The sequence below is a fragment of the Cupressus sempervirens genome, chromosome 7 (assembly GCF_028749045.1).
Source record: "Cupressus sempervirens isolate cs-2001-9-10 chromosome 7, ASM2874904v1, whole genome shotgun sequence".
Taxonomy (NCBI): Eukaryota; Viridiplantae; Streptophyta; class Pinopsida; order Cupressales; family Cupressaceae; genus Cupressus; species Cupressus sempervirens.
In genome coordinates this window covers 527,436,733-527,462,782 of record NC_143124.1, presented here as the reverse complement: position 1 = coordinate 527,462,782, position 26,050 = coordinate 527,436,733, and the positions used below count along the sequence as shown (strand labels likewise).

General features: G+C 36.9%; 2 protein-coding genes across 2 annotated transcripts in view; one reads left to right on the top strand and one right to left on the bottom strand.

Annotated features, from left to right (window-relative positions):
- Positions 1-26,050, bottom strand: part of CLUB (TRAPP II complex TRAPPC10/CLUB) — a 259,180-nt gene that overhangs the window by 100,014 nt on the left and 133,116 nt on the right. The gene's annotated exons all lie outside the window — the stretch shown is intronic.
- LOC149547841 (uncharacterized) lies at positions 8,086-11,463 on the top strand. Its single transcript, XM_089793646.1, has 3 exons — positions 8,086-8,265; positions 8,407-8,626; positions 11,348-11,463. The coding sequence occupies exons 1-3, from the start codon at positions 8,146-8,148 to the stop codon at positions 11,461-11,463; spliced, it is 456 nt and encodes a 151-aa protein (XP_089649772.1). The 5' UTR covers positions 8,086-8,145.

The window sequence follows — 26,050 nt, the reverse complement described above, 5'->3', positions numbered from 1 at the left end:
TGGCTAATTGTATAGTGATGTTAGTGAATGTTTAATAGGGATCAATACTAGACCACTAGCATCCTAGCGGCTTGTTGGGAAGCCTTGTGTGGCAAACTAGTTTATTTTCCTTTGAATTATTGCATCTGTGAAGGTGGGGCCACTAGTTAGCTTTCATTAGATTCGATCCCCGTCCATTTGCTAACCTTCCATTCATAGGAGTAGGAGTAGAATAGTGAGTAGTTGAAGGAGTAGGAGTAGAATAGCAAGTAGTTGGGTAGTCGAATTTCACTCTAAGAAAGTTAGGAAGGTAGAAGTTATTAGAACCATTATCACCTCCTCCTTGCCCAATCAACATTATCTGGCGCTACATCCTTCACCATCACCGTCACCATCAACATCACCTGGCACTTATAGAAAATCATCACCATCTCACCAAAAGCCCAAGTCGTTCTCGAATAAATAGCGTAAGGCTGCCTACGTGATTACCAGCAAATCACATTGATAAACTCAGTGAGTATCCACAAGTGTAAGGAACATTGGAGTTATTCTCATATCCCATGAGCAATAACTTTTCAAAAGAGGAATTGTATGTTTGATACTCTGTATCGGATATCCAATTACTAATATGTTATGTATGGTACAAAAACTCACATCAACACCTATGTCTGCTCCTCCTCTTGGAGGATTATGGTACTATATACTTTTTATAGCTGATTTCTCTAGGAAAACATGTATTTACTTCTTAAAATGTAAAGAATTCAAATCCTTAACTGAAAACCTATCAGGACACAAAATTAAAACTCTTAGGTCTGATAATGGAGGGGAATATATTACAAATTTGTTTAATGATTTTTGTAAAGAAGCGGGAATTAAGAGGGAGTATAATGTTCATTGTAACCCACAACAAAACGAGATAGCAGAAAGGAAGAATAGAACAATTATAAAAGCAGCAAGAGCTATGATATTTGATCAAAATTTAGAATATTATCTTTGAGCAGAAGCCTCATGTACTATTGTCTATATTCCAAATAGAAGTCCTCACTCCCACCTTAGAGTTAAAACTCTTGAAGAAGTCTTTTCTAAGGTTAAACCAAATATAAGAAAAGACCACTTTGGGCTATTAAGACTGTAGAGTTTGCACAAGACTTTGCTGCACCATCTGGAACCTTCAGAGAAAGCAAAAGACCCAAAAGATTTTCTAGCCATGCAGCAAACATGAGTGATTTATCTAAATCAAAACCAACCAATGTTTTAGATGCTATTAAGCATACAGCTTGGAAGGATGTTATGATAGAAGAATACCAATCCATTACTAAGAATAATGTTTGGGAAATTGTTCCAAGGCCTAAGGGAAAAATTGTTGTTTCTTCTAAGTGGATATTTAAAATCAAGCATGTTGCTGATGGTAACATTGAAAAATATAAACCTAGATTCGTAGCTAGAAGATTCTATCAGAAGGAGGGAATTGATTATGAAGAAACTTTTGCTCCAGTTGCTAGATACACCTCTGTAAGAGCAGTCCTACCTATTGCAGCATCAAAGGGATGGAAAGTACGTCAAATGGATGTGAAAACAACATTTCTGAATGGAAAGATTACAGAAGAGGTATATTTGGAACAACTTGAAGGATTTGAAACTCATTACCCTAAAATATTGTTTGCAGACTCAAGAAAGCTCTCATTGGGCTTAAACAGGCTCTCAGCGCATGGTATGAAAAAATCGATACATATCTCACCAATTTAGGATTCTCTAAGAATGAAGCTAATCCAAATCTCTATTATAAAAGGGATAAAGATGATATGATAATTTTGACACTCTATATTGATGATTTACCAATTACAAGTGATGACCATCTTATAGATCAATGCAAGAAAGATCCAACCAAAGAATTTAATATGAAAGATTTAGGACTCCTTCATTACTTCCTAGGACTGGAAGTGTAGTAGAACTCTGACAGCATCATACTTAATCAAGGAAAGTATACATTACACATCTTGAAGAGATTTGGAATGTGGAACTGCAGACCTATGTCTTCTCCAATGGAGACTAATCTACACAAACTTAAGGAACCAATAGCAAAATCACCCTACATAGATTCTACTCTTTACAGACAGATGATTGGGTCTGTAATGTACTTGGTAAATACAAGACCTATTTTTTTTTTTTATGTTGTTAATGCCTTGAGTCGGTTTATGTGTAAACCAAAGGAGATTCACTTGGTTGCAGTCAAACACATTATGAGATACTTACAAGGCACTCTTAACCTTGGGCTCAAGTATGAGAAAGTTGACGTGGACTTACATGGATTCAAAGACTTAGATTGAGCTGGAAGTGTTACTAATAGGAAAAGCACTTTAAGATGTTGTTTCAATTTAGGCTCAACGATGATATCATGGATATGCAAAAAGCAGGCATCAGTAGCAAAGAGTTCCACAGAAGCTGAATACATTACAACTGCAATGGCTTCTCGGAAAGTAGTTTGGCTTAGAAAGTTACCTGTCGGATTATTTGGTCAACCCATGAATCCCACTATTATTCACTATGATAATCAAAGTTCCAGCAAGCTTTTTGTGAATCCAGTTTTTCATGACAAGTTCAAGCATATTGAAATTCCTTACCATTATGTAAGAGATATGGTAAACAGGAAAACTGTCAAGTTAGAATACATTTGCACTACAGATCAGACAGCAGATATTCTTACCAAACCTCTCTCTCAAGTGAAGATAACTCACTTTAGAAAAAAGACTTGGTATGGTTGAGTTATAATACATTTGTATTCTTTAATTATTAATGAAATAATTGTGTTAAAATTATTATTGTCAGGCTATTGATTGTTATGGGCTTCACTATTTATGTTTATTATCTAAAGAGGTGATGATCTTTGTGATAATAAATAGACATTATATGAGATGACGATCTCTAAGATAATGTTCTATAACAATAGGAAACTACTAGCAGATTTGGATGAATTAAAGATCATATTGTGTTATAGACATTTCTTGCCTATGAGTCAAAATTTGGATAAAGGAAGAAATTTATCATTCTTGAGATTTTATCGTGTACTGGTAGATCTTAATTCAGGATCATACTGTGATATAGGCTTGTCAGTGCCTATGAATCACAATTTGGATAAAGGAAGACTTTATCATTCTCCGGATTTTATCCTATGTATTGCATTACATGTAATATTGTTATCACAAGTATTAGTGATAACCCATATTACAGGTTTAGTAATATTACAAAGTATCATGTGTACCATGATACTACATGCATAGAAGAATTTGATAGATATACAGTACAAATCTATGCTTAATAATGTTGCTCGATATGTTTCTCTCATTTATATTATCAAGTTAAGAGGGAGTGTTAAATCCTGATAACTTGATCATATCTATAATCTGTTCTTTCAAATTATACAAATCTAAAATGCATGAAATTTCCTTTATACGTGGCCTCACAATAAATGCATCTCCCTAGAGCAGATTGGTGATTTGCTAAGTACATTTATATGTCTTGAAATTGACTATTGTAGTTAATGAATAGTTAACTATTAGTCAATGCATAAGAGCGCCAATTTATGGAGTAAATTAAATGTATTTTATGGAGGCCGACCTAGAAAGGGTCATGTCTTTTGTAAGGACATGTCCTTTGGTTTCACTATAAAGGAGAGGCAAGGATGTGGACAGAAGGCACACTCAACACAATAAGTCTGCTCCTCTAGCATTGCTAGGTTATGCGATTTATAGCATAGACAAAAACATTTTCAGAATAATACATCATACTCCAAGAACACTAAATATTTTGTCTTGAATATATACAAGGATCATCTCCAGCAAGGCTAAAGGTTTTATATCAATATTGTGTCATCAAAATTTGAAGAAAACTTACAATTTCCTGGGATAAGTATGGGATTGTTAGCTTTTGATGGAAATACTAGATTACTGACTGATTCTCCTTATTATAACTTGCCACCATGGTGCACAATATTGGTTTGAACTCCTTCAAATCAAACATAGGCATGGAAATAATTTTTTCTACCTTCCGGAGGGCCTCCTTGAGCAGATGACTATCTTTTGCGTGCTCCCATGAAGCGCGGCATTCACTTCCCATGACACTTTCAAAGGCGAGTTTCCGCTATGATCCTCTCTGCATTCTTCATTGTTACCATCTTTCACACCTACAAAGCCCTTTTCTTCTTCTTGGAATTGATGATGTTTCCTTTGCTCGAGTTCCCCAAACTTAACTTTACCATTTTGTGAAAATTGTTGATCGTGCTTGTACCCCTTAAACGATTGTCCCTTCTGGCCACATTCTATAAAACCCGTATGTGTTTTGGCTACAACTTTCATGCTACACCCTTGCAACTCGTACAGAGGCTTGTACTGTTGTACTGCATACAGAAGACCTTCGTATGGTAGTTGTCCATATGGTGGTTTCTCGTATGGCTCCTAAATTAAGTGCTCGTACACTCTCCACCTCTCGTACAGACCCTCCCACTTATGTCTGTCATACGGGGCCTTTTGTTTCATGTGGTCATACATGGCCTGCCCTTCGTACGGTGTCTTTTGTCACCTTTTGTTGTGCAGTGCTCTGTCATACGGTGTCCTGTCATATGCCTCTCCCCTCTCATCATACGATGCCCTGTCGTACACCTTCCTACTTGCCTACCACATTCGGCCATACAGTGTCAATGTCCCCTGCTCGTACACCTATCGTACTATCATGCTCCCTTTTGCTTCTCACTTTTGTGTGGCAATTTCTTGTTTGCCCTCTTGCCATCTCTCTCCTCACACTTGCACATTTTCGTATTTGTGGTTTGGTTGATTTGCAATCAGTCTTTAATAATGTTTCACTAATGCACCTCTCTATCTTACTATTATTATTGTGTTGGGTCCCCCTTTTATCACCTTGTATTTCTAGAAACCAAATAGCAAAAGGCTCCATCCTTACTTTATAAAGTTTTAATTTTGACCCATTCACTAGGTCTTTTAAGAGTGTATTATCCAAGGTAGCTAATCTCAATGATGCATTATCCTTGACTTCTAAGACCTTTTATGGTCCCAACCATCTTACTTTAAACTTTCTTGGCTTGACCTCGTTTTTTCCATTATATTTAAGTACCAACTATCCAGGTTGGAAATTCATCCTTTTTAAATGTCTATTATGCCAAAAATTTCGCCATTGTTGTGCGACCTTTGTTGCCCATTGAGCTAGTGTTCTTCTTTCATCCATTTTTATTAAGGCATTGAATCTTTCCCGTAAGCTTTCTTCATCACCCACCTTTGCATATCGCTATTCTTAAACTTGGTACTGTGTATTCCATCAATATCATAGCTTTGACTATACATCAGATGGAAGGGAGTATGTCCAGTGGTGGCCTTATAAATAGTTCAGTATGCCAACACCACCGTCGAAAGTCTTTCTTCCCAAGCTTGTCCTTCAACTCCACAAGTCTTGTAGAGCATTCTCACCAATATCTAATTGGTGAATTCCACCTGACCATTTGCCCTTGGGTAATAGGGAGTGGAAATGGAATGAAAGATTTTGTACTCACTTGTCATTACCCTAATGGTGTAACTAACAAAATGCACCCCTCTATCACTCGTCAACTGGAGTGGAATCCCAAATCCGATTACTATTTGTTTATACAAAAATCTAGTGGTACTGAGGGCTGTGTTATTAGGTGGAGCTCGTACTTCCACCCATTTTGCAAGATACTCTATTGCCACCACTATGTACTTGTGTCGGATGTTCTTGCTTATGGGTAGGGGTCCCACGAAGTCCAACCCCCAACATTCAAATCAGAGTAACATGACTCGCGGTGAGTCACGTGAGTCAAGCAAGTCAGCGAGCCGCGCTGACCTTGCCGAGTCACAATGACTCGTGACTCGCAAGCGGCAAGTCACGAGGAGTGACTCGCATGACTCACGTGACTCGCGTGACCCGGCCTGCTTGACTCGGCCGCGACAGGCATGAAACCGAGCCTTGAAAATATAATTTTTTACATGTTTTTTTTATGTTTCTTTTTTACATATCTCACTCATATAACCCTAAAAGGGTTCCCATAACAGTCTATAGTGAAAAGAAGAAAGAGAGAGAGAGGTAGAAGAGAAATAGAGGTTTCTTGTTTTGCAACCAGCTGAAAGGAGGAGGAGAAAAGCTTGCATTTGTGACATTGGAGCTTGCATTTAGATCATCAAGGAGTTTATAGGAGCTCTTCTCAACACTTCCCAAAGCATTTGAAAGAGGTAACACTTGATTGTTTAGATTTTGATGATTTTTTTTTCTATGCTTATGGGTTTTTTGCATGAATTTTTTTTGTTTGTTTATGAGTTTTTTTTTTACTTTAGATCTTCATAAAATGCAATGTTGAAATGGTAATATTTGGTCTAAAATGTCTTATTGCAGCAACCTTTACATTGTTCCTTAATTAAGTCATAATGGCTTCTGGAGGTAAAAAACCCAAGCTCTCTAAAGGCAACAAAAAAGATGAGTGTTGGAAGTTCACCATAGAATTTCCGGGTAGAAAGAGAACTCAAACAAAATGCCTATTTTGCAAAACCATTAATAGTGGGGGGATAAATAGATTAAAATACCATATTGTTGGCTTACGTGGTCATGATATTGAGCCTTGTGGAGCTGCAACTGTTGAGGCTCAACGTTTTTGTTATGTAGCCTTGGAAAAATATGAACAAGAAAAAGAATTAAAAAAAAAACAATTGGAAGAGTTAGCTTTGATTGGTTCTAGTTCCCTTCCACGCTCATCTGCAAATGTTTCTGAGTCAATAGGTTGTGTTGGAGAAGGTTCTTCCCGTCCCCCCTATCGTCCTAGCACTTCTATTGCTCGTGCTTCTTCTACATCTATTCCTTGCACTTCTAGTGATGCTACTGCTGCTGCCCCTTCTAGTAGTACTGCTCTTCTTCGTCCTAGAGTCAAAAGATCTAGTAAGCTGGACAACTTTTTTGTACCACGTACCACTCCTGGTGCACAACCCTCACTTGAGAGCATGGGTTGGAATAGGGAGATACATGAAGCTGGAGTAAGAGCAATTTGCAAGTTTTGGTTTTTCTGTGACATTCCATTTATATCAGCCAGGTACTTCAAGTTTTCAACTTCATTTATATTTGATTGTTTTACGTTTTAAGTTTTAAAATTTATATTCAATTTTATACTTTTAACCTGATGTTGAAAATTTGAAATATGCTAATTAAAATGTTTTTATAAATGTAATAGGACTCCTTATCGGCAGGGGATGATTGATGCAGTTTCCATCTGTGGTGCGGGGTTCAAAGCCCCCACTGAAGATGAGTTGAGTGGCCCCCTCTTGCTAGATATGGTTGAGGAGATGAAACTTGAGTTGGACGACCAAAAAAAGATCTGGAGCCAAAAGGGGTGTACCATCATGACAGATGGATGGACAGATAGGAGGTCCAGAACCCTCCTAAATTTTTTTGTTTCTAGCGGAGGTAATTCATCATGCTCTACTTCTTGAAGTTTAAAATTTAATGTATACTATTATTGAATAACGAAAATTTTGTTTTATTGAGTATTGATTCTTGATTCTTGAATGATAATTATTTTGTTTAATTTTCACTTTCAAGATCCACCATGTTTTTGAGGTCCATAGATGCTTCCTCGTGTGAAAAATGCAAAATTCTTATGTGAGACTATTGAGGAGGTCATAAGGGAGGTGGGGGAAGACAATGTTGTCCAAGTGGTGACAGATAATGCAACTAATTATGTTGCTGCAGGTAAAATTTGAACTTCTAACTTTCTAAGTTCTACTTCTAAAAAATTTGTTTTAGTTTTTCATTAAATTTTGAAAATTAAAAGTTTTTTAATACATCAAAAATCTTCATTGTTTACTAACTAATTTAAAATTGCTGCAGGAAAACTATTGATGAAGAGACACCCAAAAATCTTTTGGACTCCATGTGCGGCCCATTGCATCGACCTCATGTTAGAGGATATTGGCAAGCTTGTATGGGTGAAATCATGTGTTACCAAGGCCAAAAATCTTTGTAAGTTCATCTATAATCATGCCTTGGTCCTCAACACTATGAGGAAATACACAAAGGGAAAGAAGTTGGCTCGTCCTGGTATCACAAGATAACTTTATCACACTAAAATCCTTGCTGAGTTCAAGGTTAGAGTTGAGCTGCATGTTTGTTGGTCCAGAATGGAGTTCTTCCTCCTTTGCGAGCAGCCCTGCAGGGATAGATGCAACAAAATGCATTTATGATGATGATGATTTTTGGGAGCCATGTTCGAAGATTGTGGAGGTAATTTTAAATTTTAAAAGCTTAAGTCTTAAAATTTTATAAATTAATTTGTCTCATACATATTTTTGTTTTATTTTCATTGTGCAACTTTGCAAAGTTTCATCATTCACTAAATTGTTTTTTTGTTTAATTGTTTTCTAGATCACCGAGCCCCTTGTAGCCCTCCTACGAGTTGCTGATGGCGAGAAGCCTTCTATGGGCTACATTTATGAGGGCATGGATAGGATCAAGGAGACTATTAAGGCCAAATATGTAGGAGTTGAGGAAAACTATGGCCCTATTTGGGACATAATTGATAGATGGCAAAATCAGCTTCATAAGCCCATCCACGCAGCAACCTATTACCTCAATCCGGCATACCGTTTCCTTGATGATTTCAAGGCAGATGAGGAGGTTCTTAGTGGCCTATACACAGTGGTATCGAAGATGTCCCCTAATCCCACAGATATATTGCTTGAGATGGATGCTTATAATAATGCATCAGGGCCCATTTTTTCAAGTCAAATTTGCAAAGGAGGTCGTACAAAATTGCAGCCAGGTAAAGATTGCAGCTTAAGCCTTATACAATCTAGTTTATAAATTTCTAGCTTTAAACTTAAAGTTCAAATTTTGAAATGAGACTAATATTTTTTTGTTTTCCTTTTTTCAAAATTCAGATAGATGGCGGCAAATGTTTGGGCCTTCAACCAAAAACCTTCAGCAAATCGCCATCCGCATTTTGCACCAGCCAAGTAGTGCTTCTAGATGTGAGCGCAACTGGAGCATGTTCAAGCACATCCACTCGAAGAGGCGTAACAGGTTGTCTGTGCAGAAAATGAATAGTCTAGTCTTTGTGCACTACAACCTGCACATTAGGATCAGGGAGATTTTGGATAGTGACACCTCTCCGATTACTCTAGAGGAGGTTGATCCAGAGTCTGATTGGATCACTAAGGCTATTGATCCTATCTTTGATGATGAGGACCTACAGTGGCTTGACCAGGTAGATAGAGAGGGCCAGGCTGAGGCTGTGGCTATGGCAGCAGAGGACCAGAGAGCTCCAGTTGTTCCTAGTGGCACCTCACAAACATTGGCAAAGCCAGAGGCAGAGAGTACAGTTGATCCTAGAGGCACCTCACAAGTTGATGCTATGGCTACTGAGATATCCAAGACCTACCTTAGACGCCTTACTAAGAGGCATTTTGTAGATTATACTAAGCCTGAACCTGAGGTTGAGGCTGAGGTTGGGGATGAGGATGAGGATGACGATGATGATGAGGATGACGATGAGGATGAGGATGATGATGAGGACTCCGACTAGGAGCCATAGCTGTAGACTTATAGTCTTGTTTTAACTTTTTGTTTAACAGTTTAACAGTAACTTAATATATGATCAGCGTTTGGAACATTTGAATTTGATGATGACTATTGAATCTTGATGTGTTGGATTTCATAATGCATAAATGATAATACATATACATTTTGATGGTTTGCATGGATTTATCTTAGTTTGACTTTAATTACTAGTAATATAGTATTTACTTTTAGCAATTTACCTTTGTAAGTTTGTAACTTTGTAGTTTGTAGTATTGTACATATGTAATCGATGTTTGACTTTTAAGTTTTAAGTTTTTAACTTTAAGTATGTGGCATGTGCATTATGATCAAATTATCTTCTATTTAATGATGTTATTGTGTCTTTACGCTTTATTCAATAATGGGTGCATGGAATGTTCTTTAAATCCTAAAAAATCTCAAAATTTCAAAGTTTTTTCACTTTGCCGAGTCACCGCCAAGCCGGGTCACGAGTCAAGTTACCCTTACCGAGTCGGAGCCAAGACCGAGTCTCATTACACTGGTTCAAATAATTCTTGTTGGGACGGGAACAATGGCATGAAATCTCTTTTTAATGGTTTGCCAGCTTTCTAGCAAGTGTCACAACTCAACACCCATTCTCTTGCATCTGCACACAATGTGGACCACCAAAGTCCGACCAATGATACCTTCCTTGCGGTTGCATCAAGTCCCATGTGTCCTCTTGCCAATCCTTCATGGGATTCTTTTAGTACTCCAGAGATTGCTTCCTCCATGACACATCTCCTTAATACCCCATCTGGTCCCATTTTGTACAATAATCCTTCGATCAATTGAAATGTGTTTCTTTTGAGCGCAATCTTTCTCCTCTTTACTGCTGCCATTTCTCTAGGAAAGGTAGCTATCGACAAATACTATCCAATCTTTTCATATCATTGGGGTAGCACAACAATTTGAAATAGGCGTCCATCTGGGAAATCTTCATTCACTCCGCTACTAGAAGCTTCTCCTGCTTGATTCTTTATAATTAATCAACAATTACATGAGTTTTTCGTGGTCGGACTATGATCTTAAAGGTAAATTCTTGCAACAGAATTAACCATCTACTTACTCTTCCTTGGATCACTAGTTTGTTTACCAAGTACAGTAGTGCTTGGTGGTCAACAAAAATGTAAAGGGTGTAGCTAGCAAGTAATGTCCGAATTTTTGTACAGCATAGACCATACCTAAAGCTTCCCTTTCGGTGGTACTATAGTTGTGCTTTGCTTTTGATAATAACCTGCTTGCAAAATACACAGGGTGATCCAATTCTTCCTTCCCAGTCTGTGCCAAAGTGGCGCCTATTGCATAGTTGGATACATCCACATGGACATGAATTCTTTATTCTAGTTAGGATATATGAGGATCGAGGCTCCTACTAGTCTCTTCTTTATCTCTTGGTAGGCCCCTTCTTGTTCTTCCTCCCAACAAAATGGTTCTCTTTTTCTCGTTAGCTTCTCCAGGGGTAAAGATACTTCCGCAGATCCTTTTATAAACCCCCTACAGTACCCTACATGCCCCAATAAGGGTTTGACACCTATTACATCTGATGAAGCCTCCATGTTTAGAATAACCCTGATCTTGTCAGGATCTATCTTCAATCCTTCCTTGCATACAATATGCCACAGAAGTCTGCCTTGTAGAACCATAAATCTGCATTTCTTCAGATTCAGAGCCAACCTTGCTCTTTGACATCGATCCATGCATTCACCAATAATTTTGAGGTGGTGCTTCTTCCCACTATAAACAGACCAGTCATCCAAGAAAGCTTTGAAGTTTCCTGCCGACATACCGTCAAAGATGTGTAGTATTATTCTTTGGAGCGTGGCCGGTGCATTGCACAGTTCCAATGGCATCCTGTTATAGGCACATACACAATCTTCAACCACAAATGTAGTTTTTAGCTTATATTCCTCCACAATACTGATCTAATTATATCCTAAAAATTCGTCCATGAAAGAGTATATTTCATGGCCGACCACTTCTTCTAAGATGCTATCAGTAAAGGAGATAGGGAACAAGTCTTTTATAGTTACCGCATTCAGACATCTGTAGTCAATACATATTTGAATTTAGTTGACATCCTTCTTCAATGATATGACTATAGGAGATACCCATTCACTTATCTGTACTTTGAATATTATCCCTGATTCCAGCATTTTTGTGATTTCTTCTTGGACCCTGGCTGAGTAGTTTTATTCATTCTGTAAGGTCGTTTTCGTATTGGTCTTGCTCATAGTAACAATGGCATCCGATGGACACACATCTTTAGGGGCACTCCTTTCAAGTTTTTCTACGTTCAAGCAAAGACGTCCTTGTACTCCAAAAAGATTTTGAAAGATGTCGCCTTCAACACTGGGTCCCAGTCGTCCCCTATCAAAATCTCCTTGGGTTGCTCCTTTTCCCCAAGGTTTGTAGTCTACACTTTGGCCTCCTTGTATTCTACCTCCTCAAATATGTATGTCAGTGTACTGCTTAGGGTTATCGTACCCTCCCTGTATTCCTGATAACCCTCTGGATACATTTCTTCAAATTTTGACTCTTGGATTTGCAACATATTACATTCTGGCTGGAAAACTTCATAATCTCCCATCTGCCAGTGAAATAATCCATTGAGGGAGCTCGTTTCATCTTCTAAGAATTCTCTGAGTTTGAGCAGCCCTTCTTCATCTGGTTCCACCCCTTCATGATCTTCTCCCTCTGCTTTTGAATCCGATTTCATGTCCTGACTTAAAAACTGGGTCCTCAGATCTATGGTGTACTTCCTACCCCCTGACTCAATGGACAGAGTTATTTCGTTTCCAATTATGGGTAGCTTTGGCCGTAACAAGCCATCATCTTCCCAGTAAAGCATCATATCCCTTTTTCGCTAGAGTACTAACCACAAAATCAAGAAAGAATTGTTGTGTACCGATTACTACCTTTTGTCCCATCAAGGTTCCTATTGGCTTGATTCCATGCTGGTCCGCTCCCACCAATTGGAATGTAGGCGGCCATAGTGTGGGTTTCTCTATTGCCTTCCATGTTCCTTCAGATAAGACATTTACACCAGAGCCTCCATCACCAACAATATTTGACAGTTTTATCCCAATATTCCATTTCCACTACTATTGGTGTCCTCCCCATTCCTAAAGTGAATAGGGTGTTGTTTTCTTTTCCCAAACTGTGCTTATTTTTTCTTCTCTTCTTTGGAGAGTATTCCTCTCATGCTTCCCCCTCGTGTTAATGCTACCTGCAGTTGGGCTAACATTCCCAATAAATCCACAATTTTTCCCAAGATAGTGGTCTCGAGCACTTGCCTCACGATATTCGGTACACCCCTGTCCATAGGAAGTTTATCCGGCCTTGCCTTCCCTTCCGCTGGCATGTTATCTTGAATGTCTTTTCTCACTTCATGAAATCTTTCCTTCTCCGTAGTAGGATCCGGATAGACAAGTTTTTGGGCTTGCATCCTTGTGATGGCAAGGATTTCGCCTACTGGTTCTTCAATGTCTAACATGTTTGCCCCCTTTTGTTTGGGTAATTCGCATCCCCATGATTGCCTGGTGCACACCATTTACACAACATTCCTCCATTTTGTTCTCCTCCATTTTGACAATCTCGTGCAAAATGTCCCCATTCATTGTAGCGCCTACATTGCATCATACTGGATTGCTCGCCGAGGTGTGTTGTTGCTGTTGTTACTGCTATCATTATTGCTGCCTCTTCTATTATTTCTATATCATTTCAGTGAGGCTTCTGTATTTGTGTTCCTTGGAGGGGTGGAGGGTGGAGTGGATTGCTCTCCCTGGGTGAAGAATACTTTTGTGTTCCGTGTTTTTAGACTATAGGGACAATCTTTGATTACATGTCCCAAAATCTAACAAATCTCACAAAATGCTTTCCTTGCGATGTCCCTTTCGTATGACCCTCTTCACAGTCTGTGCACCATAGCTCCCTCCTTTTTTTTCTTCCTTACTTCCTGTTACCTCCTTCATTAATCACCTCATGTCCTTTCTCAGTGCTTGGATGGTTTTGGATTCATCCTCACTTTCTTCTGAACTTTCACTCGCACTTCCATGCCTTCTTGCCTTGGGGGTTTTGTTCTAACTTTCTATGTCCATTGCACAAGTACACGCATCCACAAAGGTTGATGGTGGAACTATTTTCATCATTTTCCTTAGGGAAGGTGTCAGTCCTTCAATGAACCACCTTTTCTTCAATCCATCCACAGGCTTGTTGTCAAGTTTTCCTATCAGTTCCTTCAGCCTCCTACTATAGGCTTTAACCTATTCATTCTTTCCTTGTCTTCTATTATAAATCTCTGTCACTATTTCATCATCGTCCCTTAAGAATCTGAATTCTTCTTCAAAGGTCGTGCGAAAATTATTCCATGTGCTATTTTTATCTACCTCCAAATCTACATACCAATCAATGCCTACACCTCTTAGTGTGGCCAGAAATGCTTTTAACCACTCATTTGCATCATTCTCTCCATTAGCTTGCCATATGGTTATGCATGTTTTATAGTGGCGAGCAGGGTCCTCCGAACCGTCCCCAATAAATCTAGGTAATTTGTGTTTGCCCATGGCCATTATGTTGCCCTTTTTCCCTCTTGGTGGGACACCCCCTCCTGACAGAATGCTTCTTGACAAGGTGCATCCTCCTACTAGGACACTCCCTCCTAATGTAATGTTCCCTCTTGACAGAACACTTTCTCTTGACAAGAAGCTCCCTTCCGACTAGACACTCCTTCCTAACGGAACACTTCCTCATGAGAGGAAGCTCCCTCTCAACAGGCTCAATTCTTGATTACTCGACCCGATAGTATCTCCTTCTCCATTTAGGTTTTGTTCCTGTTGGAGTTCTTTTCGTGCAGGGGTTTCCAAGTTTCTGCACCCTAACTTTCTTCTTGATGTCTCAGAAATAGCCAAATTGGCTATTCCTTTGATTGTATGCTTAATCAACCCTTATTGGATTCGCATGGGATCCCCCTGTCCCCTTAAATTACATTGTATTTCCTACTATTGTTGGAGACATAATGTCCTCAAGGTGACTTCCTTCTCAATTTCTTCCTCCAGCACCCGCCTCGGATATTTGTTTGGAATCAGGGGCACGAATTGGTTTAGTGTCGATTTCCCTTCCTAGGATTATCACACTCCTCCAAGTTGTGTTCCCTTGTCCTTTTAGCAAACTGTTGGTCCTTCTCAATTTCTTACTCTAGCACCCACCTCGGATATTTGTTTGGAATCAAGGGCATGAATTGGTTTTGTTGATTTCCCTTCCTAGGATTATCACGCTCCTCCAAGTTGCGTTCCTATGTCCTTTCAGCAAACTACTGGATTACTTGTTGACTCCTTCGTTCCCTTTCTATTTTGGCTCTTTCTTCCTCAACACATACCACATTTCTTGCCAACAAGCTAGGAATCTATCCAAGTAGATCATACACCACTGGTGGCACCGAAAGTTCGTCACATACCGTGCTCTCAGGAATCGTTCTCTCACTGGCTTCCCTTTGCACGTATTGATCGACCGCAACTTCCCAAACCGTCACTAGATTGTGTCAACTAATTTTCTCTGGTTATTTCCTCCTCTTCTTCGTCACTATTTGTTATTTGTATACGTCGTAGAAAGGGTCTTCCCATTACTTCATCCTATCTTTCCAATGACCTTAGGATTTAGACTTAGGAAAGAACGCCAAAATGTAGAATGGAAAACTACTTAAATTCACAAAATAATTAGGACATGTATACAGAGCAATAACATAGAATGTACCTTATTACCACAATCCCAGAATAATGAGGGAACAATTTACTTTATTCATAAGAAAACATCATAAGTACAAATGTTCATATTCCAAAGTCTTACATATTAGTCAATTGGTTGGGAGAACTAACGGACACACCCCCTCGCCTCCTAACTATCCATCCCAACAACTTAATTAATGCTAACTATTACAATACTTTATTTATTACGTACTACAGAGAGACTTAATGAAGTTGTTGCTATAATTCTTGTCAAAGTAATTGATAATTCATTGTTGGTTCTTCACAATGGATTATTTAATACTGATTCACAGCATTGCATGGTTTCCTCAATCTTTCACTTGGAGTAGATTTATTTTCATGTTGAAGTAGTTTAGTTCAATGGAAGTTGGTTGTGGATGTTTATTTGTTAACTCGAACAAATTTAGGCCTCTTGTTAATGGTAGGAGTGCCTTGTGTGGTAAGTCGATGGTTGAATGCACTTAACTTCAATTGATCTTGAATCTTTAGTTTTCATCTACTTGATGGGATTGGAGAGGAGATATTGATTTGAAAAACATTTGAGTGTTCCTTAGAAACTTACACTAGGTGGGTGGAGCCATTCGTGAGATTACATCTAGTAAAGTCCTAGTCATCCATGATTCCTTGTATTCACAATTAGGAGTAGAAGTTAGCCAATTTAAGTTTGGGTTAAAGTGGAAAGGTTTGAAGATCAAAACAATATTTCCATTGCACATTGTAAAGCCAAATCTATAAGAGAAAGAGTTGATATCCATTAAATGAATAGCATAAGTCCCATTGTGATAACCAACATATCACATCATAAATCTGAGTGAAGTTCACGATTAAGAAGGAAACTTGAAGTGATTTCATGATCTTACTTTGCAAACTTAGCATGAGAGATGACCTTATATCAAGAGAGGATTGAGTGTTTGGTGTTTCTCCTCCAAACATTAAGTATTTGATTATTGATGTTGTAGTGGAACAAAACTCATATCAACATAGCCATGATGGAAACAAGGACACCTTAGAAAATAGCCTTTGAAATCACAAAGATACAGTAATTCACTCTAGAAATGAGTCATTTAAAAATCTGAAATATTATTAATATGACTGCTATAGTGATTTCCTTGAATCTCTTATGTAGTCCCTCATCATCCTGTTGCTTCTCAATTCGTCCTGCAACCAGGAGGGATTAATAATAATTCATAGAATCAAACCATCTTGAAGAGTATACAAACCAATACTTAAAGAATACATGAATAATTATTCATAAATATTATTCACGAGTAAGAAGTGCTTATTTCTTTAAAGGCATTAGCTTCCAATTGAATCAAAATATAACAAACTCAAGCTCCTACAAGATTTTAAGACTTGTCCAACACCTCCAATGAACACAAATAGATGTGAAACTATAATCTCAAAGCTTCTGTAGCAGACTGTGCAACTCAGATGCAGCAACTGAGTCTTTGAGCTTCACACAATACACTTGAATAGTTTAAGTCAAAATAGAAGACTTCAGCAATCTGAAATTGTCAGCAAAGTAAGACCAAGTTCAAAATAAATCTTGGTACTGAGCACATCACTAATCAACCAGAGACCACCATAAAGATTTCTTTCAATCTTCTTCAAAACATTGAAAAATAAATTTCCAAAGGAATAAAATGGCTTTCCTTTACACTGGAGACTTTGAGTACCCAAAAAAAATAGGCAACTAGCTTGGTAATCACTTTAGATTACTTGAACCAGACTGATATCAACCATGTTCTCTATCATTTTCATATGTAACAGCATAAATGAATTCTTGAATCTTGCTAACTAAAGCTCCAAACATGCAATAAAATCGTAACTTCGGAATTTAAACCAGCAGCACAAATCCAAATAAGTAATTTGGACTTGAAAATCTTAATAGAAGAACCCTTCTTAGAATGAAAACTAATGCAGATTCAACAATGAAAATAACACCTTTAAATTTACAAAAGCAATACTTTAGAATAAGAATCCTTCTGAATTGTCATCAGATTCTTTATGAGGTGAAGCAACATCACTATTTGCAGCAGCAGCTTGATAAAGATCTTGATAAACAATCTCTGGCAAAGTGACCATGCTTACGATATCTGAAACATTGAATTCTGCAGAGATCCTTCTTCTTATTTGGTTCAGGAGCTGAATCAGAATCCTTATCTCTATTTCTCTTGAAATTTCCTTTTCTCCATTCACTTCCTTTCATTTTAGATGCATGCGCAGCAGGAACATGATCTTCTGCATGGTGAGATTTCCGCCCATTTCGTCTTGCCTCTAATCTTCAATCATCTTGAATGCAATCAGCCCTCAAGCAATCAAACTTGGGAAGTTCATTATTTCCACTAATCCTGTGAATGAAAGATTCCCAAGAGAGAGGAAGATCATTGATGGCCAACATGACTAGGTCTTTGTTGATTCTCCAATAGTATTTAGTTGACCCTTCTAAAAGGCTACAGCTTTGCTAGTGTTGTTGAATTCATACAAACTTTGAAGACTCAAACATCCTTTAGCTGAATTCAACTTTGAAATGATAGTTATCAGATGATATTTAATAGAATCAATTAATGTCTTTCTTGCCACAATATTGTTCTTCCTCCATTGAGCTTTCTCAATGTCATCAAGGCTCAGCTACATCAACCTTCATGTAGTTAAGAAGAACATTCTCTTCAAGAGCAATGATGAATCTGAATTTCCAAGACGTAAATTTGGATGCACTTTCCAACATATCTTTGAGTCCATTCACCATTGTTACTGAAACAAGGAAACTGACAAAAGAGCAAAGAATAAGTCAAAGCTTAAAAATTCTGGTTATCAATCCTTTTCTTAGACCGGCTCTGATACCATGTTAAATTTTGATAACCAAATCAGCATTATAAAATAGCAAATACATGAAAACCTACGCTGCCAATTCAGGTTCAGGGATGGATTTGATTCGGGTTTGGGGACATATTCGGATTCGGGCAAAAAAAAATTCCATTTTGGTTAGAGAGCGCGTATATATATGGAGTCATGGACACACACACACACACATACATATATGCATTATCTTAGAAAAAATAAGAGAGACAATATTTAGGACTAGGCTTGATTGCCAATGTGGTTCCTAGTTATTCAATATATATTCCAATTTGGTGTGATATTTTAAATCATCTTTGTGTTGGATTTGGATTAATTCGATTGTTATTGATATTTAGTGTTAGACGTTTTATGTTATTAATGGTGGGCTTGAATATATATGTATGTATGTATGTATGTGACTTGTACCATTTAATTTTAAATTATATCAAATAACAGTTTACCAATGGTACTGTTATACCACTTTGGTTGATTGCATCTTATAACAGTGCCATTAGTAAAATGTAATTTTATATGATCTATACACAAATTAATTAAGGGCTTAATTAAGGCTCATCTTGGCTTAAATTGTGCTTTGTATATATATATATATATATATATATATATATATAGTCGTACCATAATAAAATAATATAATTAGCCAATAGGCTAGTGTGTGTGGAAGGTTGCATGGAGAAACGTGATCTCTCACCCAACAATATTTCCGACTACAATAAATGAAATCTTGAAAATAACTGTGGTGTTAGGAAAACAATGGACATGGTGGAAATAGCCGCAGCACGAGCAAAAGAGTGGTTGAGACTTTTTAACTATTGCCAAATAAGAAGATTATGTATATCAGGCATTTTGACTAGTCGGGAAACGATTATCAAAATTACGAACCCTATCAACGAAATGACATGCTAGCAGGAATACCTCATAGATTGTTTTTGCTCAGTAGTCATCTACTCTGATTCAAGCGGCATATGCAAACAAAAATCCCCCTTCCATTGTATAGCTTTCGTGTTGGTAAAAGTACAGAGGATGTTGACTCTACACAAGCAAATGACATTTTCTTAAAAGTTTCTAAAGTGTTTCCATTAAGTCCATATTGTGCACATCATGCGAAGGTTGAGGAATTTGGCTTTATACATGTTCATCACATTGGGATTAAGGTTTCTAACTCTTTTCAACAAATCCTTTTTGTAAATATCTTGCCATTTAACAGGTTGAGGCTTTATGTCAAACATGTGCCTGGTATCTAACAAATATACCATTTGCTTTACATTTTCATGGCTAATCATAGTCTATTCCAAAAACCTATTTTGGCATAGGTAGGTTGCTAGCAAATGTTGTTCAATTCAATTTTTCAAAACCTTTTCAAAAAATCTATTTTGTGCATATAACAAAACCATGGCATTCCATGAAACCACATTACTCTTAGACATTTTGTCAAGTAATTCACATATCCTATCTATGCTTCCACATTTTATATGCATGTTTTCCAGAGCAATTCCAATAATAATATCTGACAAGAATATCTCTTCCATTATGCTTTGTTGGACATTCAACAAAGCTCTCATTTAGCACATTTATGAATGATGCTTGCAGAAGTTATGGAATTTGGCTTTACGCCTACCAATTACATTTTCTTGAAAGGCTCAACTAATTCATTTTATGCATAACCTATGATCGTTTTACTCTATGAAGTGACATGCCTTTGAGGTAGTATGTTAAAAAGCATATATGTCTACCAGGCAAGTTGCAACTACAACATTTGGAAAAAACAATCCCCGCTTCATTATGCTTTGATGGATGTCTAGGCACAGTTAAGGAGGACGCTAGCAAAGGTTGTTGCGTCTGTCTTTACAACTACCAATTTGCACTAGCTTGAAAGCTTTTTAGGACTTCTCAACAAGTTCATTTTCTGCGTATTCGGCAATCCTAGTAACTGATAAAATTCAATATGTTGGAGTCACCCTAGCAAAATTCACGTGCCTCATCTATTCATCACAACTAAGACATGGATCTCCCTACCCTATTACAGAGGTTCTAATTTGGAACAGACAGGCGGGATGCTATACAAGTTGTGAAATTTGGCTTTACACCTACCAACTACATTTGCTCCAAAGTTTGTGAAAACTTTTTACAAAATACATTTTGAGCATATCTTGCAATATTTACATTCCAAGAGACCACACTTATGTCAAGCATTCTGTCAAACAGCTCACGTGCCTTTCTGATTCCACATTTTGCATCCAGATCAATTTGCGGACATTGTTTTGGCAAGTCATGCAATAAAAACCCTTTTTTGTGTCTATCATCTATATTTTCTTTTAAGAAACATGATGTAATCAAAAAAGGAAATTTTAAGCCTCATCGTACTATTTATAATACATATCCAAGTTCCAAAAAAAATTATTTGAAGCTGCAAAGAAATGAAAATTGGATCTTTTATACATAGATTGAAAAAAAAAAAGTGAAAGATGAAAATATCTCAAATGTACAAAATGTCATTCTAAATTCATATGTTCTACTAACTAAATTTCTAAATTGGTAATTTTTATTTTGATAAGAAATTCTAATTTATAAATATAAAATAAATAATATTAAATTAACAAGCAATCATAAAGTAGTGCATTACAAAAATACAAATAGTCAGAAAATATTAGTATGATTGACAAGCCTGACATCCAAAAGTAAATCAAGTTGGGATATTAGAGGAGCCAAAGAATACTAAGTGTATTTATTTGTAAATTTAGGGAATGCATTTTAGGGGGGAAAGAGGAGGACAAGAAGGAGGAGATGAAGAAGGACAAAATGAAGAAAAGAAAAATGAGAAGAAAATGGAGAAGAGTGAAATAGATGTCTTCATCTCTTTTGTCTTAGTGTTGTCTAAATTTTTTTGTTTAAATTATATCTAAATATATTTTGCTATCAGCTAAAACATTGCACCTCTTTTGGGTGCAACTGCTAGTTTTTAGTGTTTTTAGTGTTTTTAACATACGTTTAATTTGCCACTATAGCCCCTGTTATGTTGCAAAAGAACAATGAAGGACATGAGCAGCCAATTGCATTCTTTAGTAAGAGTTTACAAGCTATTGAACTTAATTATAATATAAATGAGAAGCAAGCTTATGCCCTTGTTAAAGCAGTTAAGTCTTTTCAACCTTATTTGGTTGGAGCCGAAATCATTGCTTTTGTGCCTAATGCTTCCATTAAAGATATATTTAGACAGTTTGAAACTACCGAAAGACGATGTCGGTGGATAATTCAAATTCAGGAATTTAATATGGATGTTTAAATCACAAAATTAGTCAAAGGGCAAGGATTGGCTAAACTTATGGCAGAATCAAATTTGGAAGCTGTGCAAGTCAATCAAATTACTGACGGCCACACTAAGGTTAGTATTGAAAGGTGCCCTTGGTATACTGATATAGTTTACTATTTAAGGCATACAAAATGTAGAGATAATCTAAGTGATACTCAAAAGATAACTATTAAGTTACAAGCTGCTAAGTATGTCCTAATTCAGGGAGATCTATGTTGGAAAAACCAAGGAGTGTGCGGCAATCATTTTTCAGCTAGGACCATAGCGCATAAAATATTGCAAGTAGGTTATTACCAAGGTTGCATGGGTACTCGTACCCACACCCCTGGTACTCGTACCCACGTACCCAAGTACCGTGTACACGTATCCCACGTACCGGGTACTTGGTGGAGAGCATCATAGCTAAGGACCTTGATTAAGATTCTGATTTTTTTTTTGGTTTTTGGTTTTTGTATTAGCTTGTTGTTTATCAAACTTAATTCAATACCAAATCAGTTTGAAACTTTGATACTCATTAACAATAAACTTTATCACTGTTCAAGTTAAAAGTTTATCATTTGCAATATGTCATTGTCATATGGTTTAGGATCTTCTTGTTCATGTTTAAAGTCTGCCTTCTTTGTTATGCATCTAAGCATTTATCATGTATTATTATTTCAAACATATAGCAAATCTGAAACTGAAAACAGTACATTACATTTGCAAACTTTATCACTATTCTTGTTTTGAAAAACCATTGTCATGACTCATAAAATCAGATTTTTTATAAATATAAAAGTGTAATTTTTAAGTAAGTTTGACATACCCAAGTACCTCCGTCCCCAATTATGAAAAATACTTTAAACATTTAGCAATAGCATATATATATATATATTTGACTTATGGCTTATATTTTCAAATTTCTTGTTTTGAATGCTCAATGTCATGACTCATGACAGATATTTTGATTTTTATATTTTCTATAAAATATTAATTATATAGAAAAAAATTAGGCTTACACACGTACCCCCGTCCCCTATTTTGAAAAATATGCGTACCCGTACCCGCTCCCGTACCCGTTCCCGTTCCCGTACCCACGTACCCATGCAACCTTGGTTATTACTAGCCCCATCTTTTTAAAGATTCTCATACTTTTGTGTAAAAGTGCGAGGCTTGTCAAAAATTCTCAGGTTAGTTAAAATATGATGGTGCCCTCCCACTAAGAACATTACAAGCAGAAGAGCCATTCCACATGTGGGGAATTGACTTCATCGAGGAGATTAGTGATAAATCAAGCGGAGGACACAATTGGATTCTAGTGGCTACTAACTACTTTACTAAATGGGTAGTGGCTATACCTACTCAACAGTCTACAAGCAAAGTAGAGATTAAGTTTCTTACGAAGAATATCTTAACTAGATTTGGCGTCCCTAAAAAGATCATAGCAGATAATGGTATGTGTTTTTGATCTAACGAGTTTGCCCAATAATTCAATATCCAGAAGCTTGGTGCAAACTTCAATCTTTTTCCAAGGAAGGAATTTAAATAGCACATATGCTTCAGAATATGCACAGAATTTTGGTATATAGGAATGGTGTCTTTACTTTTTTTTACATCATATATTTATAAACTATCAAAGGGTGTCAATTGCCTTTTCCAGACATCGCCTCTTTTCACAATAAATAACTAATTGGCTTTGCTAATTCAATAATATTTCATATCAACAATTAACAATCTATTTGTCGCATTCAATAATTTGTTACAGGTATGACAACGGCAAGTTTGGTCATAATCTCGTGAGCCTTGGGATGCTTCTGAAATGTTATCTATGAAACGTATGAATATCTTCACTACCCCAAACACGATTTTGTATACACAGTTGCTCACAGTCCTTCCATGATGATGATTGTTGCCGGTTCTTCTACTCATGTATATCTCCATATCTACGCAAAATATAAAATATTATTAGATACAAATGGAAACATGAATTCTCGGTTCTCGTCTCCTTTATCTTTTATGCAAGATGGCAGAAGTAGATATTCAATGTCTTCAGCCGGCCATTGGTCTTCAACAACTACTCTATATTTGGCATGCCAATGATTCATGTGTGAGTCATGGTTATGAAGACTAATAATCCTTCGCCCATGAAAATGCAATGATTCTGACTCCCTTTTATTTGTACTCGCAACCTTTATTCAAGGGCCTTCGATAATTAACAATATTATTGTGTGCCTATATTCATTTTATCGAGCCCTAATCTTCCTTTGGATTTATCAGATGCTAAGTGTTGTGAAGTCGCCATCAAGCCCAAATAAGCTTTTTCCAACGTGGATCCTCATATCTGTAATGGACACAAAAAAACACTTCATTGGATTATACAAGAATGATTAGTAACGTATATCCTTCACTTGTGAAGCTCGCTGAGACAATAGGTGATAAAGTTCTCAATACCATGAATCCTATTATGAATGGCACTACTCGCAATGATGATATGCTTCAAGATACTCCTAGAACAAGGTGCTTGATTTTCTCAAAAATTGTGATTGAACATTGCTAGATATATAACGAAAACAAGAACATAGCCCGTGATTCCCTTTCTTCATCACTTCTCATCATAAAAGGATGTGATAGAGATATTCGGTGTGCTAGAATACTCATGATCTTTGACCTGAAAGCACATCTTTATGCTCAGAAAGAAATCTAGTATGCTCTCAACGATATATCTGTGACTGTATCCTTTGATAATTCTACCAAAAAATTCCATATACTTGACAAGGAGCCATAGGCTAAGATACTAATGTTCTTCAAATTGTCCATGTGCTTATTCTTTATTTCTTGTCATCAAAACTATGTATATCTGCATCAGATGACTTACTGTAGTCACTTAGTTATATCACACAGTAGCAAATTTGTTGCAAATAGGAGTGTATGATTTCCATTGTTTCAAGTACATTGGATTTCAAATATGGCCAACAGCACCATGGTGCGTTACTTTAGAAAATACTACAAAATGCTTATACCCTGACATGATCAGTTCAATGATTGCTAGCTTTTGTTTTCAAATAAACACCTTTGACATGCTGACATTGCACAATCTCTACTTTATCTATGCCACTAATGTTGCACCAAAATTTGAAATTTTGCACAAATGGAGCCTAGAATTTCAAGCTCCATCGAGGCCAACCTTGATTAAAGGATTTTGACTATCAAAAATGGTTAGAATGCAACTGTAAGTTTGATCTATAAAACACAACTCACTATGCAAATTCAGATCTTCATTCAGCTCATTGGCTGGTTCATTGACTCGCTTCCATTATCATTTCTATTATTGATTTGCTTGGCATCCCTTTAAACAATATCACTTCACCAATCTCCTCACTTCTCCTCTACTACTCTACTCTTCACAGATCTCCTTAAGATCACCAATCAACAATGAACCAACCTTAGAAAACATCTCTTATGCCTCCTTAAATAGGTAATTTTGATCTTTTGTTGCTTAAAACATTACCGTAGATCTTAGGGTTAGTTTAGATCCATTGAATGTATCCATCATTTTGTTCTTCCTCACCTTTCTTGATACTTTTTGTAATTTCTTCTTAAATCCTTGCCTTTGATCGCATAACTAACTCTATTCGTGCATTAAATATGCCAACTCGTCAATCCTTATCATCCACACGTTTTGACTAATCCGAAAATTCAACTATGTTGGCCTCAAACTTGATTCTTTCACAAATTGTTATTTTTTGCATGCACACACTCGGTCATCACTGTATAGCTCAGTCATTATTGTTCTGTCTTGCTCAGCTTCCACTGGCTTGCTCGATAGTTACTACTTTCGATCACTACTCCAACTTGCTCAGCCATAACTATCACTCGGCTAATATTGTTTACTCGGCTAACCTTAAGTTCCTTAATCTTCTGGTTCAATAGCCTTGTAAAATTGTAACTCAGTCAAGCTAGTGTTTTACTCAATTGCTTGTCTTCTCTTCTAATTATCAACTCATGTGTATTCTTTACTTCATATAATGATTAAACAACTCATCATCTTGTCAAAAACTAACTGATCAAGTGCGCATTGTAATTCCATCATACTTTCTCCTCATTACTCAACAACTTCACTAGTTCATCAAGTTATCTCTCTTTTCAAATCCTCTTCATCAATCAATAGATATGGCACTCAACACAAGTAGTAAATGTCCTACCAGTAAGGTTTGACATCAATGACAAAATAACAATTGTTCCAATTGTAGTTTCCAACAAATGGAAGTTGGAGAATCAAGCTATTTGTAGGAATAAGATGTTCTAGTGCAAAGTAGATAACTGAATGGAGCAATAAGAAGACTATTCTATGCTCAATCTAAGATCTTTGTAACTACATTGGCCAAAATGGAGGAGGCGGAGCATTTGTCACTCCTAGCTAGTTTTCTCCACACTAGAGTGATGTAGAGGTATTTGGTCTTGATCAATTTCCAAGAAACAATTTACAACTTCTTGCAATTAGAACTCCAGTTCTCTTAGTCTCCTCTTGCCTTACTCCTTT

Bases quoted from the DNA above. Each gene is read 5' to 3' on its own strand.
- LOC149547841 (XM_089793646.1), top strand. From the start codon at position 8,146: ATGTTTGTTGGTCCAGAATGGAGTTCTTCCTCCTTTGCGAGCAGCCCT. The intron at 8,266-8,406 runs GTAATTTTAAAT...ATTGTTTTCTAG, and splicing joins CATGTTCGAAGATTGTGGAG to ATCACCGAGCCCCTTGTAGC. The intron at 8,627-11,347 runs GTTTCCTTGATG...CACTATAAACAG, and splicing joins TTACCTCAATCCGGCATACC to ACCAGTCATCCAAGAAAGCT.